Below are 21,546 nucleotides of genomic sequence, written 5' to 3'. Positions count from 1 at the left end.
AGGATATAAAAGATTTTGCTAATTTAATCAAGTATATATATAATATTACCCACTTGAATCAATAATGCTCTTCATAATGCCATTTCTGTAGAATTCAGGAGGTTTGGAGGCAAAGAAGTTGCATAGTCTCAATTTCATTGCCTTCACTGTATCATATTGATTTTCATTAATGAAATGTTGCACACTTCGAAATAAGTGGTAATATGAAAATTCAAGATCTGGAGGAATATGGAGAATACGGTGGAAGCTTTTCCCAGCCAAGTTCCTTAAATCTTAGTACAGGTGATTCTTGCACAATGAGGCAATGCATTATCATGATGAAAAACAGCACCCTTTTAAATGAAAGTTTCTTATGTTGAAAGTTCATTTTTCATTTGGTTAGACTATAATAAATTTAGTTCAATCCTTTATCCAAGTGTGAGCAAATAAAGTGTGCGCCTGAAAATACCTTCAGGACTGGGGTAAGGTAGTACAACACCAGGCAAGTCATAGCAAAGGTGGACCAAGCTAACATTACTCCTATCTCAGTATCTCCCATAATGCAAAACACATCTCCTTGCGGATATGTATAATGTTATGCATTAAGGGAAGGGCCACTACCCAGATTAGTTTCGAACTTTATTGAGGTCTCTTCAGTGGGAGCCAGGCCAGAATTGGAGATACCAGGCAGAAGCAATGGTGAGGTCATCTTTACCTATAAGAATTGCCAAAAGGTGTGCCACCTTTTTTATTAATATAAGATTAATATAAGATATGAGTTGCCCGGTGTTGTACTACTTACCCCAGTCCTGAAGATATTTCATGTTGAAAGTTTATTTTTCACTTGGTCAGACTATAATAAATTTAGTTTAATCCTTTATCGAAGTGTGTGCAAACAAAGTTTGCGCCTGGACTGGAGTCAAGTCGTACAACACCGGGCGACTCCTGGCAAAGGTGGAGCAAGCTACCAACACTCCTATCTCAGTATCTCCCATAATGCAAAACACATCTCCTTGCAGATATGTCTAATGTTATGCATTAAAGGAAGGGCCACTACCCAGACTAGTTTTGACCTTTATTGTGGTCTCCTCAGTGGGAGCCAGGCCCAAGTGGAGATACCAAGGCAGAAGCATTAGCAAGGTCATCTCCTCCTATAGGAGCTGCCAAATGGTGTGCCACCTTTTTATTAAATTACTCTGGATTTAGAGAAAGATGTTGAAAGTTTATTTCTCACTTGGTCAGATTATAATAAATTTAGTTTAATCCTTTATCCAAGTGTGTGCAAACAAGTTTGCGCCTGAAAGTATCTTCAGGAGTGAGGTAAAGTGGTACAATTATACATATTATACATATCTGCAAGGAGATGCGTTTTGCATTATGGGAAATACTGAGATAGGAATGTTGGTAGCTTGCTCCACCTTTGCCACTAGTAGCCCGGTGTTGTACCCGCTTTACCCCAATCCTGAAGATACTTTCAGGCACAAACTTTGTTTGCACACTCTTGGATAAAGGATTAAACTAAATTTATTATAGTCTGACCAAGTGAAAAATAAACTTTCAACATCTTTCTCTAAATCCAGAGTAATTTAATAAAAAGGTGGCACACCGGTTGGCAGCTCCTATAGGAGGAGATGACCTTGCTATTGCTTCTGCCTTGGTATCTCCACTTGGGCCTTGCTCCCACTGAGGAGACCTCAATAAAGGTTGAAACTAGTCTGGGTAGTGGCCATTCCTTTAATGCATAACATTATACTTATCTACAAGGAGATGTGTTTTGCATTATGGGAGATACTGAGGTAGGAGTGTTGGTAGCTTGCTCCACCTTTGCCTGGAGTAGCCCGGTGTTGTACCTGCTTTACCCCAATCCTGAAGATACTTTCAGGCACAAACTTTGTTTGCACACACTTGGATAAAGGATTAAACTAAATTTATTATTGAAGATATTTCAGGTGCAAACTTTGTTTGCTCACACTTGGATAAAGGATTAAACTAAATTTATGAACGTTTCTTATGTTGATGGTGACAATCTTGATCTCTGCTGATGTTGAGTTGGAGTTTGTTCCTGTAGCAGACTTTTTGCTGTTGGCCATGGTTCCCTGATGAAAACTGTCAGGGCCTTGTTTAACTGAGTGACACCCCAGCTGGCATTAAATTCTGTCAAGCTGTACTATAATTTTACATTGTAGTTTAAGCCGATAAGAATAATATTTGATCAGCTAAATTCCAAATTACCAGCCCATCCTCATTAGTTCAGTATCTAGGTAGATACCCGATAGGGTATCGATATGGATACTGAACTAATGAACTAAGGTGAGGATTGGACATAAGGTCAGAAACCATTGTCGATTTCTCTGCATCCCCCAAAAGCCATGCAGGGGTCTCCTCCCAGTTATCCTCTTGACCCTTAAGCACCCCTAATTTAGTAATTTGCTTACTTTTTTTTATTATAATAAAGTGACAACTGAAGTGGATAAAGGAAATGACTATAGTATGTCCACACTTTATAGAGCTTTGCTTTGCTTGGTGCCAAGAATAGTCGATTCATGTCAAAGAGGAGAAAGAAATGAAGGACGTACGAATTGGTCGTCAACATGCGAAATTACTTGCTTTATAGATAAAATTTTCCAACTGTTATACAAGCAAAATAGTTACCACTTTAAAAACTACAATAATCATAAAAGAGAAGTTAATTTTCCAATGTGTAATAATAAACAACTCATCCCAGAAGGCAGATTGATTACCCTATTATCAGAATGGATTCTCCATTTTGTGACATTCACAGAAGTGTCGAAGGGTCTCGAATCTGTGGGCGTACCATACTCAGTGATACTGCTGAACACTTTGCAAAGGCATTTGATAGAATTCCTCATGGAATCCTGTTGAATAAATTGAAGCGGGGGATGGATATTAAGTTGGTAATTTGGATAAGAGGGTGGCTGATGGACAGAATATCAAAAGAGTAGTGTATGGAAGAAAGCAGGTAACTAGTGAGTACAGCAGGACTGAGTAGTTTGGTGGTTCTTTATTAATTTGTACATTGATGATTTAAGGGAAAATACTCTTTTTTTTTTTTTTGATGACACAAGCTAAGAAGAGCAATATTCAATTATTATGATGTAGAATCCTGCAGGATGAGGTTAAATAGGTTGGTGGTATGGACAGAGATAAATGGCTGCTAGTTTAGTCTGGCCAAGTGTAATGTCATGCTGTCTGGGATTATGAGAATACCAGCTGTGTACTATATTGATGAAACTGAACTAGAGGAAATCGATGAAGTCACTGATTTGAATGGGGGGGGGGGATAACAGAGAGTTGAAGTTAAGATGACATAACAGCACATCAAATTACTGTTGCAGAACAGTAATTTGATGTGCAGAACATATGGACAAACAGGGATAAGGAAGTTATAATTCCCCTTTATACGGCTTTAATAAGGTTCCATTTGGACTGCTACATGCAGATCTAGTGGATGAAGAAATGGTGGAGAAGGTTTAGAGGCACATGACCAAGATTGTGGCAGGTCTATGGAATGCTCCTTAAGAAAATAGACTGAATGTCTGTGGGCTTCAAAAACTAGTTGATAGAAAAATAAGAAAGGACATGATAGAAGCATATAAGTTATTAAAGGAATTTTATAGGATGACACCGAAAAATTTTTTTAGAAAATGTCAAGATAAGGAAGAACAAAGGGTCACCTGTGGAATTGTGAAAGAGTGTGGTTAAGTTAACAAGGGTCTTTGGACTCATATTTTTTGCTCAGAGAGTGGCAAACGGAAGGAATGGATTTTCCAGGGTGGTTATGAATGCTTCATCAGTGAATGAAATCAAGGAGAGATATGATAGGTATTGTATAAACAGTGGTTAAGAGCAAGTCTCCCGCAGTGAGTCTTTGACTCCATGGAGATGTCTGAGAAATAATAATATAAATTACACCAGAAAAAATTACTTTATTGATTTACAAATATTTCATGGATTTCAAACTAGCCTATCTAGGGGAAAGCACTAATTACACTTGTAAGTCACAGATCTCAATTTAGTTGTTGCAGAAACAATTCAGATTGTAACTGAAAAGACTAATGGCCTATCAAGGTGACTCTAGGGTCCACAGTAAAAAAAAAAAAAAAGTTAACTCAGAGAGAGAGATCAAGTTAAATGTGGTCTCCCAGCTCTTAAGCAAATTAATGCAACCATACTTTTTGAGGTTATGGGAAGTGCTTCATAGCTGATGCTAATTCTAAAATAGTTTCTCTGAGCTATAGTGACTTCTTTGTATGCGGCACAGCTGTCTTCTTTTGTTTAATCCTTAATGAAGGAGTACCTGCAGAATGGCCTTATTCCTGCCTTATATTGATCATGAATTGTAATTTTTATGTTATTCAAGGCAGAGCTAAAAGACTCACAAGTCTGTCAAAAGTAGGCTATGCTTCAGGCACAAAAAAATCTTATACAAGCCAGGGATGTGCACGAGGATGATCCACTGCTTTGTCCTGGTCAGACTTCATACCTGTAGGGAAGATAGCTGATCTCATCCTGTAGATGACGAGATTTTTCCCAACTAAAGAATTGCCCCCATACATCACAACTGGCTCTGCTAATAGAAACACAGAACACATGCAAATTACAGATGCACTGGATGTAGATAGGCTAATCACCTTATTCAAGTGAAATTAGAATAAGGATAAAAAAGTGTCTTTGTCATAGTAGGCCATTTGGCCTAATAAATAAAGAGAATGTGAGATGATAAACAATTGGTGTTTGAGAGAAATAGTTTTTTTATTCATAATTTTATTCATAAAAATTCAGTAAAACAAAAGTATGCACTCTTTTTTGGTTAAAAATACTGAAAAATATTTTTGTCATTTCAGTATTAAAATGGCAAGATATTATGAATAACTTTCTTATTCATAATACCAGAATGAAACAAAATAAATTATTCATGCTAATACATAAAAAGAAGATGAAAATTAGTATGTTAGAGAACAGTTTAAGTACTTCATACATTGTCTTTAAGAAGTCAGCTGTATATTAGCTTAGGGTATCTGTGTAGTCATTTCGCTATATTTCTTATGCAAAGTGAAAAATCATTCATGGTTTGATTTTAGTCATTAACCAGAGAAACTTCTTTCTAGCCCCCCCCCCCCCTCTTTTTTATATATATATCTGATCCACAAACGAAAGACAACAAGACATATAGCACATTAATGCTGTGTGCAGGCAAGAGGGATAGAAGAAAGAAGGAATCTGTTCACAATTTTGCTTTAACTGGGTTATAATCTATGGGGGAAGGCAGAATGGGAGGAGACTTCCAAAGGACAGAAGTTGATGGAATGAAAGAGGAGGTAGTGAAGTTGTTTTGGTGAGTTTCAAGATGGACTGTAAAAGGATGTTGGTTAGCAGTGGCTCTTGTTTTAATGATTTTGGGGGAGAGTGGAAAAATAATAATGGCCAATTTCATGGAGAGCACTCTCCATGAAAGTATCTGCAGAAGAGGCACAAGACAGAACTGAACGTCTGTGAGAGAGGTATTGAAGTGAGTCATTAATTAGTTGGATTTCCCTCTTCTGGATAAAATCAAACAATCAGCAATTCAAATATGGATTGCTTCCATATTTGAGATTGCTTCCATATTGATCCCAATGGGAGCAAATTGATTTTTGGCACCAGCAAGTATGGATTTTTTCCTCATAAAAACTCAGGTTTTCAGTCGTACATCTCAGAAAAATATCACAGAACTTGCACTATTGCACACAAGAATATAAGTATTAAGTTTTAGAGAATATGAGTATTGGTAATATATTTTAAACACTAGCTGAAAGATATTAAGAAAAACTAATATTATATATATATATATAATATATAGGGAATGTGACATGTCATTGTGACCTGGTTGGCCAAATGGTTCATACATCCACTTTCCAATCAACAGGCTATGGGTTTGAATCCAACCACAGACATGGATGTTTTTGTTTATGTCTTTAAGTGGGAGATAAATTTCATTACTAAGGAATCATATGGCAATCGCATGCTTATTGGAGGCCTGAACAGGCATAAAAGTCCATTTATGGTTTTGAAACTTTATTTAGATGTCCAGATCATGTAACTCCTCATAGCCTGTAGTACATTAATATTTTTACCATGGGGCGACTAATAGTTTTCATGGGTGGACTTCAAAATCCTAGTTATACATAATAAGATAATTTTAGATTTCTGGATATGCATTCCTAGTTTCATTGTTAATACACTCATCCTACAATAAAGGTATGTACATAAAAAAATCCACAGAATATTAAAATAGTATTCGTATTTTTGTGATTTTTCAGTATTGTTTATAACTAACTTTTGTAGAGAACTGTTACTGAATTGCTTGCTATAGATTTCGAATATCATTTAATAAGGTGAGTATGACTGACTAACAATATTCTGTCCTCCTGATTTCATAAACATGGTGTAGAAATAAATTGCTGACTGATTGCTGGTCTCTACTGGAGGTAGAACAATGTAATCAGCCTCACTTTTTCCAACTCCTGTTAAAGAAAACTGTTCTTGAACTTCTTGCATACAATAGCTGCTTACTCTCTGTATTAAAAAACTTTACTTTCTTGAACTCTGTTAACAATCTTTAAGCTATTTTTTTTATTTGAATGCATATCATTTGGTATTAAATCAATGACATTTTATCTTCAATCATTATAGATATTGTGAAACTTCTACACCAGCGTCATCTCTCAGCCCAGCATCGTCATCTTGCCTTCAAAGTCCAGGAAGCTTCACATTGGATTCACCTTCTCCACCCCCAACTACTGCCGATTTTTGTGAATTTTTTCAAGCTTCAGGAAAAATTATGGAAAATGATTTCTCAAAGTTAACTCTCTCAGGTAACCCTTTCAGGACATTTTTTTTTTTTAATTGTGTGTAATCTAAATACAGCAAGGCAGTAAATTCCACAAAATTTTCATGAATATGTATTCACGTTGAAAACGTGTGAAATATCTACTCTTTTCTTTAAAAAATAAATAAAAAAATATACACACACACACACACATATTTATATATATACATCTGATTTAGATATATGCACATCTGTTTTAGGGCCATTACTGTTTAGTTTGTATGTTAATGATATAGGTGAAGATTTGGATGGAGATATTCAGTTGTTTGCAGATGATGCAAAGTTGGGATGAACCATGAAGAGTAGTGAGGATGTTGTGACCTTGTAGGAAGACTTGAATAAATTGAGTGATTGGGCACGGAAATGGGGATGTGAGTTCAATGTTGCAAAATGTAAGATTTTAAAATTTGGAAAACAAAGATGGGATGCAGAATTTATGCTTGGTGAGGATCCATTGTTGGAGGTGGAAGAAATAAGGCAGTAAATTCCACAAAATTTTCATGAATATGTATTCACGTTGAAAACGTGTGAAATATCTACTCTTTTCTTTAAAAAAAAAATAAAAAAATATATACACACACACACACATTTATATATATACATCTGATTTAGATATATGCACATCTGTTTTAGGGCCATTACTGTTTAGTTTGTATGTTAATGATATAGGTGAAGATTTGGATGGAGATATTCAGTTGTTTGCAGATGATGCAAAGTTGGGATGAACCATAAAGAGTAGTGAAGATGTTGTGGCCTTGCAAGAAGACTTGAATAAATTGAGTGATTGGGCACGGAAATGGGGATGTGAGTTCAATGTTGCAAAATGTAAGATTTTAAAATTTGGAAAACAAAGATGGGATGCAGAATTTATGCTTGGTGAGGATCCATTGTTGGAGGTGGAAGAAATAAGAGATCTGGGGGTGATAGAGGATAAGGATCTGAAATTTAGGGGACACATAGCCAAAATTGTGAAGACAACACAAAGGCACCTGGGAATGATGTGGAGGAACTGACGTGTAGAAGTAGGGAGATTCTTGGTCCGTTGTATAAGGCTTTGATTAGGCCACACATGGACTATTGTGCCCAGATTTGGTCACCTGGTTTTCAGAAGAATGAAGAGATGTTGGAAAAGATCCAAAGGCGACTGACTAAGGTAGTTTCTGACCTCTGGAATGTCGAGTATGAGGAAAGAATGAGGAGATGCAATTTGCAGAGTCTGGTGGACAGGAGGAAGAGGGAAGATGTGATAGAGACCTACAAGTTGGTAGGGGTTGTTATAGGATCAATGCTGGAGAAGTTCTACAGAAAATAGTGGGAGATCGGGGGAGAACCAGAGGTCATCCCTGGAAAATGTATAAAGAGAGTGTGAGTAAGGGAGTGAGAGGCAAGTTTTTTCGTGCAGAGTTGTGAATGATTGGAATGCCTTGCCTGAGAATGTGGTGTCTGCAGGTAGTTTGAATGTGTTCAAAGCACGGTATGATGAGCTGTGTGTGTGATAAAAGGACCTCTCAGATGAGTCTTTGACTCCATGAGGTCTTGGGTAATAATATGTATTATTGCATTTTAGATGCAATATTTTACATGAATATTATGATATATGCTTGTCATAAGCTAGTTAGAACACTGTATTCAGAAAATTTGAAATCGCACATCAATTTGCAAATATGAAAACAATGAGTAATTTTTTTTTTTTTTTTTTTTTTTTACAGTTTGAAAATATATATTATTATTGAATATTATTACTGAAAAATTTTGAACATCAAATGTCTGCTTATATTTACCATGCATGCATGTGTACATCAACTACATGTCTATCACAAGGACAATATATGAATATTCATCAAATCTGACATCTCGTGTCCAAGAATGCTTAACACCTGGAATCCCTTGTTTTTATTTTATTTTATTGGTCTCAAAAAATTTTTTTGCCTTAGTCTTTTGTATTCATTTGTTGTCTTTATCTCCCTCCAACAGGCATCATTGCTGCAACTTCTTTTTGCAATTTTGCACATATACGTTAGCAATAGTCTGGCAGTGAATGCACATCTGTTGCTACCCATTGCTAACTTATATATGCAAAAGATTTGAAGAAGCCATAGCACAGGCAATACTAAATCCACGTCTGGTGAATGATGATGTTGATGATGATGTGTTTATTACATGGAAACATACACAAAAAGACCTTGAAGGTTTTGTATAAATTCTGAATAATCGCCATCCAAAAATCAAATTCATTTTAAAAATGTATAAAAGACAGTAAATTACCATTCCAAGATCTCCTTGTCAACAAAAAACAGTGTCGAAGGATTAACATTAGAGGTTTAGAGAAAAGAAACCGATATTTGCATGCAAGCTCTTTCTATCATCCTTAACAAAAATTAAGTATACATTTTGGAAAATTATGGAGACAACTACCATCTTTGAGTAAAACTTATAAACCGAAATCAACACTTGACGTTTCGACCTTTATATCAAGGTCATCTTCTGGAGCATATACACTATATACAAGTTACACCACAATCTACATGGTTTGTTAAAGTTACTGACCAACTGTTACAACAATTATTGGCCTGACCTCTGGTGAAAAAAAAAATAAACCTTACTACATCAATGCTAGAATCCTATTATTAATATTATCTATTCGTTGTAATATTACATTAGGTTGAGGAGCAACAAGTCTATATATATATATTAACAACATGATTGTACATATAATTTCAACCAGTTGGTTTGGAGTGGTTTCCAATACTAGCTGAAGGTTGCCTAGAGTCCTGAAGTATGATAGATACTAACTGTTAAGTAGGCTGAATATGTGCCATGCAGATTCTTGGAATTTTCATGCCACCATTATTGTTGATATTTGGGTGATTTATCAGAATTTCACAGGCTTCCTTAAATTTTCTTTCATACCAGGTTTTTGTATGGTGTAAAGAGCAGGTACTCAACCAATCAGGAGATCTCCTCTCCAGTAAACAGCTCCAACAGTGAGACAAGGAGCAACCAACTACTGGCAAGCAGGAGTCACGTGATCAACTTATCAAGCCAGACCCTAAATAACGGCCAACTAATGCTACTTAAAAAAAGCCTTAATTTCGCAATAGCACCTAAAACTGTGAATAAATTGGATTTTATATACCACATAGAAAGAGGCATTAGGTACCTACCCAGTAATATAGCCAATAAAATACGATTAGAAACCAGCAATGTCCTGAATAATAAGAAAACCGTGCATATCAATCTTACAAAAACGGAACTAGCAGCAATCAATTCATTGAAAGCTAATCAAGACATAATTATAACAAAATCGGATAAAGGCAATGCCACTGTCGTCCTGGACAGGTCAACATCCATCCATCAGATGAATCAATTAGTCTCCGACAACAGCAGCTATAAGCTGGTAAACAACAACCCAAAGAACAGAATAAAGAAAAAAAACTGAGAAATTACTTAAGTCCATCACTTCTTGGCCATCGGACACGGTTAAAAAACTTATACCCTGCCCGCTCTCCCAGAATATATGGTGTCCCGAAAGTACACAAACAAAACGTGCCACTCAGACCAATTGTGGAAGGAATAGATAGCCCTAATTACCACCTAGCCAAGAAATTAGTGTCAACACTCAAGGAGTTGGTAGGTCATTCCCCCTCTTATATAAAGAACACACAACACTTTATAAACAAAATTAAAAACATAACACTCGACAAAGATGATTTATTAGTCAGTTTTGACGTTTCTGCCCTTTTCACAGAAATGTCCCAATCAATGACACAATTCTCTTCTCCTATGGAACAAATTTCCACCCGACATTACGGCCCTCTTTGTCCACGTACTATGTTCCGGTTACTTCATGTGGCAAAATAAATTTTACATACAAAAAGAAGGTACGGCCATGGGCATACCACTATCTCCCCCCCCCCCCCCAATTGCAAACTTCTATATGGAAGCTTTTGAGCAAAGTGCTCTTGATTCCTTCACTCTGAAACCAACAGTATGGCTTAGATATGTTGACGATGTGTTCGTTATCTGGCCACATGGGCGACAAACATTAAACACAATCCTTAGCCACCTGAACAAACAACATGAACGCATACAATTTACTATCAAAATTAAAAATCAGAACTTACTCCCATTCCTGGATACACTGGTCACGTCTTCCTTCAGACAGTCTATCCTTCACGGTCTACCACAAACCGACACACACTGGTCAATACATACATGCTAATTCATACCACCACCCATCACAAAAATATGGAGTCATTAACACCCTTAAAAACAGAGCTATAACAATTTGCTCTAACCAGCAAGCTCTTAAAAAGAACTAAAAATCATCAATGACATATTTATAAATAATGGCTATAACAAAAATACCATTCAAAAAAGAATCTAGATTACAGTAAAACCATAGCCATCCGATATATTAAAGGGTTATCAGAAAAAATCAACAGAATCCTACACTATTATATTCTCAATGCCACCTTTAAACCACCTACAAAACTCAAAAACATATTCAACTCCTCTAAGGATCCTCTCCTCCCATTGGCACATCCTGGAGTTTATTGCATCCACTGCACCTGTAACTTACCGTATATTGGTGAAACTGGACGTACAATCCCTATACATAAGAAAGAATACATAAGACAATTTTGTTAAATATAACAATTTTGGTGAAGCAGGCCTCTCAGACCATGCTCTCAACACCTTACACCAAATTAACTGGAAAAGTACCCGCTCTTTACACCATACAAAAACCTGGTATGAAAGAAAATTTAAGGAAGCCTGTGAAATTCTGATAAATCACCCAAATATCAACAATAATGGTGGCATGAAAATTCCAAGAATCTGGCTGGCACATATTCAGCCTGTTGTTTATTATTTTAATGGTATAATAGAACACAGACACTAAGTAAATAATTAATTTATTAACTTGATGCTGATATTTCGCTGGTATTATAACCAGCATCTTCAGAGCACAAAAACACTGTTTGTCACATTACGCGAGACTAAAACAACATGGTGTACTTAAACAAAATTGTAACAGCAACACAAAAACTAGAGTCCTGATTTTGGCGCCCTCTATCTTAAAAAAAAAAAAAAAAAAAAAAAAAACGCTATCATATATTACTAGTCCTAGAAAAGTGCTAGTTTTTTCTTAATATGACTGTCTCCCAGATCTTCAGCAAGTTAATACAGCCATATTTGTTGAGATTTGGAATGTTTACAATCTCTCTGATTTATATGGGTTTCTGTGTAGTACTTTTGTGTTTTTCCAGTTGATCCTGTGTGCAGGGGTATCCAGAGCATGGTCTGCTAGGCCCGACTTCCCATAATGATAATTCCGGACGTATCGTTTATGTTCGCTGATGCGGATATTCACAGTTCTTCCTGTTTGACCGTAGTAGGCTTGATTGCATGAGCAGGGTACTTGGTAGACTCCTGGATGTGATAAAGGAGGAATGCTGTCCTTGGGTGAGCGGATGAGGGTGGCTAATTTGCTACATGGTCTGAATGTAGTGCGTAGTTTATGTTTATTGAGAATTCTTGAGATCTTTTCGGATGTGCCTTTAATGTAAGGGATGGTGACTGTGGTGATGGAGACATTGATGGTGGTGATGGAGACATTGAAACATTCTTAGCACATTTAAATAGCCAACATCCAAAAATCCACTTTACTATGGAACTGGAAGCCAACAACTGTCTGCCCTTCCTGGATACACTCATCACACGTCTCCCAGATGGTTCCTTATCATTTTCAGTTTTCAGAAAACCCACACATACAGGCAGATACTTACACAAACAATCACACCATCATCCTTCTCAACAATATGGCATATTAAAAACACTAGCCCATAGAGCGAGAGCAATCTGTTCAAATGACAAGGCTCTTACTGCTGAACTGACTCACTTACGCCACACCTTCTTGGCCAACGGCTACAATCCACAAAAAATAAACAAAATACTAAACACTCCTAAGAAACCCCTCTCACCATCCACCACAGAGAACTACAACAAAACAGTCACCATCCCTTACATTAAAGGCACATCCGAAAAGATCTCAAGAATTCTCAATAAACATAAACTACGCACTACATTCAGACCATGTAGCAAATTAGCCACCCTCATCCGCTCACCCAAGGACAGCATTCCTCCTTTATCACATCCAGGAGTCTACCAAGTACCCTGCTCATGCAATCAAGCCTACTACGGTCAAACAGGAAGAACTGTGAATATCTGCATCAGCGAACATAAACGATACGTCCGGAATTATCATTATGGGAAGTCGGGCCTAGCAGACCATGCTCTGGATACCCCTGCACACAGGATCAACTGGAAAAACACAAAAGTACTACACAGAAACCCATATAAATCAGAGAGATTGTTCTTAGAGGTGACAGAAGCCCTAAAACACACTCCAAATCTCAACAAATATGGCTGTATTAACTTGCTGAAGATCTGGGAGACAGTCATATTAAGAAAAAACTGCACTTTTCTAGGACTAGTAATATATGATAGCGTTTTTTTTTTTTTTTTTTTTTTTTCAGATAGGGGGCACCAAAATCAGGACTCTAGTCTTTGTGTTGCTGCTACAATTTTGTTTAAGTACACCATGTTGTTTTAGTCTCGCGTTGTGACAAACAGTGTTTTTGTGCTCTGAAGATGCTGGTTATAATACCAGCGAAATATCAGCATCAAGTTAATAAATTAATTATTTACTTAGTTTCTGTGTTCTATTATACCGTTAAAATAATAAACAACATGTTCTACGAACACATAAGTCTGTCCACACGTTTAAACATATTCAGCCTACTTAATAGTTAGTCTATTATACTTCAGGACTCTAGGCAATTTTCAGCTAGTATTGGAAACCACTCCAAATTAACTGGTTGAAATTATATGTACAATCATGTTGTTAATATATATATATATATATATATATGTGTGTGTGTGTGTGTGTGTGTGTGATCATATGCTCTGATGATGAGTTTGAGAGAAAAATTGTAGAATCAAGAGAAATCCTGCTGAATTTCTCTACAGGCACTACAGGTAGGCGACATGTCCACTTAAACAACAATTTGAGTTATAACATTCCAGATAGCCATGCTGCAGTTATTCAATATTGGCGTTCATGTGAGCCTGCACGCACACTTGCACGCCTGTTAGAACAACTTGAAAAAATACGTTTTTTATGTATCAATTATGTGTGGCAATTTTTACCTGTAATTTCCAGTTTTTTAGATACTTCAATGTTTATTACTATTCTTTTCCTTTATGAATACCGTTATAAGGCCAAAACTAGTTGTATTATTCTCATTAAAATCTATAAGTTATCTTGGTTTTAAGTCATTAAATCTATTAAAAAAATATATATATATGTATAATTATTATATAATTATATTACTAATTATTAAAATTCATTGGTATAACAGCCTTCAAACCAGTTAACACCTTACAAAATAAACACCTGCATTCCATTCTATAAACACCCTGGGATATACAAGATTCCTTGTTCCTGCTGGAAGGCATGCATGAGTCAAACTGGAAGAAGTTTTCCGAAATCCATAAAAAAAGAACAGGTAGGCGACATCAAAAATAAGAGAGAAGAAAGAAGGAGACTCGTGCTCAATTCTCGCAAAACATCACACTGTAGATTGGCCAGCATCTTCTTCTTACTTAGATGAGAATACTTACTTTCATGAGAATGTTCAAAGGAGTCTTCTAAGGTAATTTGCTCATTAAACAGAGACCAAGAATTATACTTCATGATATCTGGAAGTCATGAGAAGGAATCCTTTTCTAGGCAGACACTGCTTGGAAAGAAGTCAACAGACACCATAGTGTGAGGAACAAAAACAGTCATGGCACCCACCTTAATAAGATGTATGACCTCCTTTTGCTGCGATCACTTCAGCAGTCCTATGGAGCATACTTTCTGCAAACATATGATAGCATACTTTCTGCAAACATATGATAGCATTTAATGGGAATTTTGAACCATTCTTCATATAGGCATGTAATAAGGTCCTGGACTGTCATGGAATGGACATCCATTGACCTCGCCTGATGCTCCCGTTCGTTCCACAGATGTTCAATAGGGGTGAGATCAAGGGTCTGTGGAGGCCAGTCAAGTGTGGTGATGTTCATGTTCACAAACCATGCACAGCAGCAGCCTAATGACACAGTGCATTGTCTTGCTGAAAGAGATAATGGTTAGTCCTGAAGAAACACCACAAAGTAGGAAGCATTGTCCAGAATATTCAGATACCTCCTCTCGGAGTTCAATGTTCGTAGCACCACAAACAAAGATCAGAGGATAAACCAGAACCAAACCATCACACCGCCACCTCCAAATTTCATAGTTGGGATTATGCACTCTTATAGGAGACATTGCACCAAGAACATGGGGTGTCCACTTTCTTTCCAAGGTGTGTGTGTGTGTGTGTGTGTGTGTGTGTGTGTGTGTGTGTGTGTGTGTGTGTGTGTGTGTGTGTGTGTGTGTGTGTTAAAAGGAGCAGCATTTGGCAATTTTGTTGGAAATTGTATGATCACGTAACTTCAGATCCAAACTCATTCTGCAGATTTGTCCAAATAATTGCAGCTTCTGTTGTATAATCTTCTACATTAGATTCTCTGTTGGTTGTATCTTCTGATAGAGCTCTTCATTTGTGATTTTCTATACCCATCCTATTCTTAGAATCCTTCTGTAAAAAGGTTTTGCAAATGCCAAAATTCTCTTTCTTGATTCCTTATTTATTACCCATGTTTCAGATCCATACAGTACACTGTTGAAGATGCATGTTTCCAGCACTTTGCTTTTCCAGATGTTACTCATGGCCTTCGGATTTGTTCTTCCCTTTGCAATTCTGATCTTTATTTCCTTTTTACACTCCAAATCATATGTCATTTTACTTCCCAAATATGTGAATTGTTCTACATTTTCTATATCAGTTCCATCCATTCATATCTTTTGTTTCATGTTCTTCTCACCAAATATCATTGTCTTTGTTTTTTCCAAGTTCATAACAAGTCCAAATCTCTTCCCTTCCTCATTTAACAGTCTCGATGTTTTTTGTAGTTCTCTTTCATCTGCTTCAATAATAACAATGTCATCTGCAAATCTCAAAATATTAATTCTCATCCCATATACTGATATTCCTTTTGCATCTTCCTTCATTTTATCTATTGCTCTTTCTAAATGTGCAATGAAAATGCTTGGTGATATGGGGGCCCTCTGTCTAGTACCTCTGCTTGTTCTAAACCATTTCCCCAAATCATCACCTATTCTAACTGCTGCAACTCCATTCTTATATACATCTTTTAATACAGCTGTTAGTTTTCTATCAACTCCATAGGATTCTAGCACTGCTAATGTCACTTTCTGGTCGATACTGTCAAATGCTTTCTGAAAATCAACAAAGCAAGTATTGGGGGGGGGGGGTGGGGGGGGGGGGGGGTGGGGGGGGGGGGGGGTGGGGGGGGGGGGGGGTGGGGGGGGGGGGGGGTGGGGGGGGGGGGGGGTGGGGGGGGGGGGGGGTGGGGGGGGGGGGGGGTGGGGGGGGGGGGGGGTGGGGGGGGGGGGGGGTGGGGGGGGGGGGGGGTGGGGGGGGGGGGGGGTGGGGGGGGGGGGGGGTGGGGGGGGGGGGGGGTGGGGGGGGGGGGGGGTGGGGGGGGGGGGGGGTGGGGGGGGGGGGGGGTGGGGGGGGGGGGGGGTGGGGGGGGGGGGGGGTGGGGGGGGGGGGGGGTGGGGGGGGGGGGGGGTGGGGGGGGGGGGGGGTGGGGGGGGGGGGGGGTGGGGGGGGGGGGGGGTGGGGGGGGGGGGGGGTGGGGGGGGGGGGGGGTGGGGGGGGGGGGGGGTGGGGGGGGGGGGGGGTGGGGGGGGGGGGGGGTGGGGGGGGGGGGGGGTGGGGGGGGGGGGGGGTGGGGGGGTGCAAGGCATTCTATCAACTAGTTTGTTTTATACAGCTGTCTGAATTAAAAGTGTGTCTGTATCCCTTGAAATGGATAAAATTAGGTATTGTGCTTGGGGAGAACCTCATCCCTACCAAGCACATCCCTCGGGTGGCAGATGAGGGAAGCCCAAGTGGGCAGCTCCAAATGACGAATAAGGAGCCATGGACCAAAGGCACACTTGAGAACCATGGTTAGGAGAAGTGTTGTATAACACTGTCAAGATGCCAGCAAGTAGAAGAAGAAAAAGGTCCCCACTCCTGCATGGCTCTTTGCAATCCCACCAAAGTGGTGGTGGTGAGAAATCTGCTAGAGCAGGAAGCGCTAAGAATCTCGCAGAGGAAGGTAGACCACCATCTGGAAATTCAACCCTATTTATTTCTTTCAACACTCGAACTCTGTCTTCTGACTCCCATATTGATTTCCTGTTTCAAAAACTGCAAAATGTAAAGTTTGATGTCCATGCTATTTGTGAAATCCAAAGAAGCTCTGAATTAACAGCAAAATGGAACAATGGAACAATATAGAACCAGATTTTCCTGGGAGCTTCAGATAATGCTACAAGGGCTGCAGGAGTTGGCTCCATCATAAATGAAAAGCTAACTAAAAATATTATTTCTTGCACAATCCATTCTGAACGACTAGGAAAACACTAAAATTAAAAATAGGAGAATCAGTAACAATAAAAATAACAGTAGCCTATGCACCCACCTCAACAGCTGACAAAGAAGAAATAGAAAACTTCTATGAACACCTCCGAGAAACATTACTGAAAAAACAACATACACAATAGTGTGCGAGGATTTCAATGCAAAGATTGGTACAGGATTTATTGAAGAAAAATACATTGGACCATGGGAAAAGGGGAAAGAAATGAACGATATGAATTCCTGGCAGAATTTGTAGAAGCAGAAAGGCTGTACATTATGAATAGTTCTTTTCTTTAAAAAGAGAAAGATGACTTTCTCTTTTTTAAAATGTTGAAGTCATTAGGAAAACCTACTGCGACATTCATTTAGACCACCGTCCAATAAGAGCCACCTCAAAATACAAAGAAAAATGAATAACGCATATGAGCACAGTCCAACCATAAAAAACACTCAAAACAGATAAACCCAGAAGAACTTAGAAGAAATGTGGAAGAAACTGACTGGAAATTAAAAAATGACATTAACGAAGATTTAACAAGCTTTAATAATCAGTTAATGAACTGCAAAGAAAGAACCTCCTATGAACTTCCTCCTAAGACCAGGGAACGCCTATTATCAAGAATGATAGAACTATTAAAGAAAAGAAAAGTACCGAAAGATACAGGAAAAGACCACTTAGAATATAAAATTATCTGTAATCAACTGAGACATAATATCAAAGACGACTATAACATATATAGAACAACAAAATTGGCAGAAGCAGCTAGGCTCTGCAGTAGCCTAAAAAAAGTAGAAAAAGAAATAAATCTGAAGCAAACTACTATCAGCCTTCATAGACAATCAAGTAAACAGACACACAAACAGAGGTGAAATGGAAAAAATAGTAAAATCATTTTATGAGAACCTTTACTCATCTAAACAAGTAATCACAGCTCCAGTACCAGGCAAAAATTTGGAAATACCATCTGTTCTACCTGAAGAAGTAAAAATGGCTATCCAATATATGAAAAATGACCGATCACCAGGAATTGACGGTATAAAATCTGATGATTGAAAATGGGTGGAAATACTCTTTAAAGCTCTAGCAGAAAGATTTACCCGATATATGCATTAAGGAAAGTACCTACTGAATGGAAAACATCAAAGACCATAATTCTGCATAAAAGAAGATAATAAAGATGACATCAGTAACTACAGATCCATCTGCCTATTAGCACACACATATAAAATATATTCTCCAGAGTCATCCTAAACAGAATACAAACCTCCATCAATGAAAATAGCTGCAAAGAACAGGCCGGTTTCAAAAAAAAAAAAAAAGGCTTTTCAACAATGGATCACATTCAAACTATTACTCAGCTAACAGAAAGATGCAGAGAATACCAGATTCCACTTTGTCTTCTTTTTATAGATTTTAAAAAGGCATTTGACACTGTTGAACATAATGCAGTATTCCAAGCTTTAATAGAACAAGGTGTAGAAAAAGCATACATCTACCTCATAAAAGATATCTACAAAGAAGGCACAACAAATATTACCCTTTTCAATCATCCGATTAAAATTAACTTAAGTAGAGGAGTATATCAGGATGATGTCTTATCACCTAATCTCTTCACATCTACTCTGGACAACATCATTCTAAAAACTGACTTGAAAGGTGGAATAAACATTGATGGTGAAATGTTAAATATCTTACTATTCGCCGATGATGTGGTATTAATATCTCACTCACCCAAACTCTTAGAATCAACGCTGAATAACATAAGCCAAAACTGCCAAAAAATTGGATTGGAAATACATCTGGACAAAACAAGATGGATGAAAAACAAATACTGTAAAGATTATACAATCACTCTGGAATCCCACACCACTGAAAAAGTCAAAGATTACATCTACCTCGGCCAGTCCATAAAAATGAATAATGACATATCAAATGAAACAGCAAGGAGAAAAAGAGCTGCTTGGATAGCCTTCAACAAAATAAAATCAACAATTACCAACCAAAACATAGATATAGAAATAAGAGCCTATCTTTTCAATAGTCACATCTTACCAGCATTAACTTATGGCAGTGAAACACGTAACACAACTTTAAAACAAGAACAAAGCTTAATAACAACTCAATGTGCAATAGAAAGAAAAATGTGCAATATAAACAAAATAGACCACATACAACACACAGAAATCAAGAAGTCTGGACTCACAGATATAATATAAGCAATCTACAACAGTAAAACAAGATGGGCAGGATATCTCGACAGAATGACAGACAACAGATGGACAGTCAGAGTTACAAACTGGTATCCGAGAGATACCAAAAGGAAAGCTGGAAGACCAACCTTAAGGTGGAAAAAACCCAATGATTAAGAAAGAAAATGGAGAAGAAAGGCCCAAGACAGGAACAGCTGGACTCTTTACGACCTGCAGTCATGGAAAAATCCTGACTGAAATCACAGGTCCATCAAGATAATCAATCGTGCGGTTATAAAATTCTTTGTAAAAGAAGGTTTAACAGCAAAAGAAATTCATTTGAAGTTCATAAAAGTTTATTATTATTATTTGACCTCCAGTCAGAGACTCATCGTGGGAGATACTATTGCATACAATGCTCATCCAACCATGTCTTAAACTGATTCAATGTGTCCACAACACATTCAGGCAATGCATTCCACTCACCAACCACCCTCCATGCAAAAAACCTGCTTCTCACTCATTTGCTCACACCCTCCTTATACAGTTTTCAGCAATCGTGTCTTGTTCTACTCCTCCTCATGCTTCTGTTGTTGTGTTTTTCCACAGTGAATTTTTTACTCAATTATTCTGATTAGAAATTGATATTTAAATCCACAACTTTATACCTTAATGCAAAAGGATTTGAATAAGCTAGATAGATGGGCAAATGAATGGGGATACGGTTTAATGCAGCGAAATGTAAGCTCTTGAGGTTTGGGAAACATCGATGGGATGCTGCATACTCTATGGGAGGAGTTATACTGGAGGAAGTAGGGGAGACAAGAGATGTGGGGTTGATGATTGATGGAAACCTGAAATTTAGGGGACATATTGCAAAGGTGGTGAAGATAACACAGAGGATTGCTGCAATTATGAGAAGGACACTGACCTGCAGAGATAAAAGGGTTATCATTCTGTTGTATAAGTCGCTGATCAGACCACACTTAGACTATTGTTCTCAGATTTGGTCCCTAGGATTTGAAGGGGATAAATTAACGGTGGAAAGGGTACAAAGACGGATGACAAAGATGGTTTCAGAACTGTACAATTTTGGTTATGAGGATCGGTTGAGGGAATGTGGACTGCAGAGTTTGGTGGATAGAAGAAGGAGAGGTGATATGATTGAGACTTTTAAACTGTTGAGAGGTGGTTACAGGGTTGACACTGGGGGAGTTCTTTCACTTGGTTGAACAGCAGGAAGGAATGATGAGAAGAGGCCATCCCTGGAAGTTACGAAAGGAAACTGTGAGCAAGAGGGTGAGGAGTGGTTTCTTTGCATGGAGGGTGATTGAACCATGGAATACATTGCCTGATGTGATGGAGTGGTGAGAGCGAGAACGGTCAATGAGTTTAAAGAGTGGTGTGATAGACTTTGTGTTTCTTAGGGAGGCCTCCCCTCGATGTCTTTTGACTTCATGGAGGCCTGAATAATAATAATAATAATTCTGTGAAATATCTCTTCCAGGTCTATCTGATAACAACCCATGACCAGCTTATAGGTCTCAATCATATCCCCCTCCCCATCTGCCTCCTATTCACAAGGCTCTGCAACTTACATTCTCTCAATCTGTCCTCATACTCCACATTCCAAAGACTACTGACAACCTTTGTGAATCTTCTCTGTACTCTTTCCAACATATCCTGATCACCATGAAAACCTGGTGACCAAATCTGTGCACAATAATCCATATGAGGCCTGATCAAGGCATTATACAATGGAATCATAACCTTTCTATTTCTGTATGTCGGATTTCTCCGCATCATTGCCGTTATTCAATGTGATGTCTTCACAACTTATGCAATGTGGCAACTGAATTTCAGGTCCTCCATCACTCCCAGATAGCTCACCTCCTC

At 38.1% G+C, this 21,546-nt stretch overlaps 1 protein-coding gene across 3 annotated transcripts in view; it reads left to right on the top strand.

Annotated features, from left to right (window-relative positions):
• LOC150105342 (calmodulin-binding transcription activator 1-like) overlaps nt 1–21,546 on the top strand; it is a 1,067,501-nt gene that overhangs the window by 947,084 nt on the left and 98,871 nt on the right. For all 3 annotated transcript variants that reach the window (XM_090394729.1, XM_090394728.1, XM_090394730.1), the window contains one exon: nt 6,673–6,854. In XM_090394729.1, the coding sequence (XP_090250855.1) occupies nt 6,673–6,854 (182 nt within the window). The remainder of the gene's footprint in view (nt 1–6,672; nt 6,855–21,546) is intronic.

This window comes from Typopeltis vanoorti, chromosome 6, assembly GCF_054136105.1.
Source record: "Typopeltis vanoorti isolate ZY-2024b chromosome 6, IOZ_Tvanoo_1.0, whole genome shotgun sequence".
NCBI classification, from domain to species: domain Eukaryota; kingdom Metazoa; phylum Arthropoda; class Arachnida; order Uropygi; family Thelyphonidae; genus Typopeltis; species Typopeltis vanoorti.
Note: the sequence above shows the minus strand (reverse complement) of the source record. Positions and strands in the feature narration are given on the sequence as shown.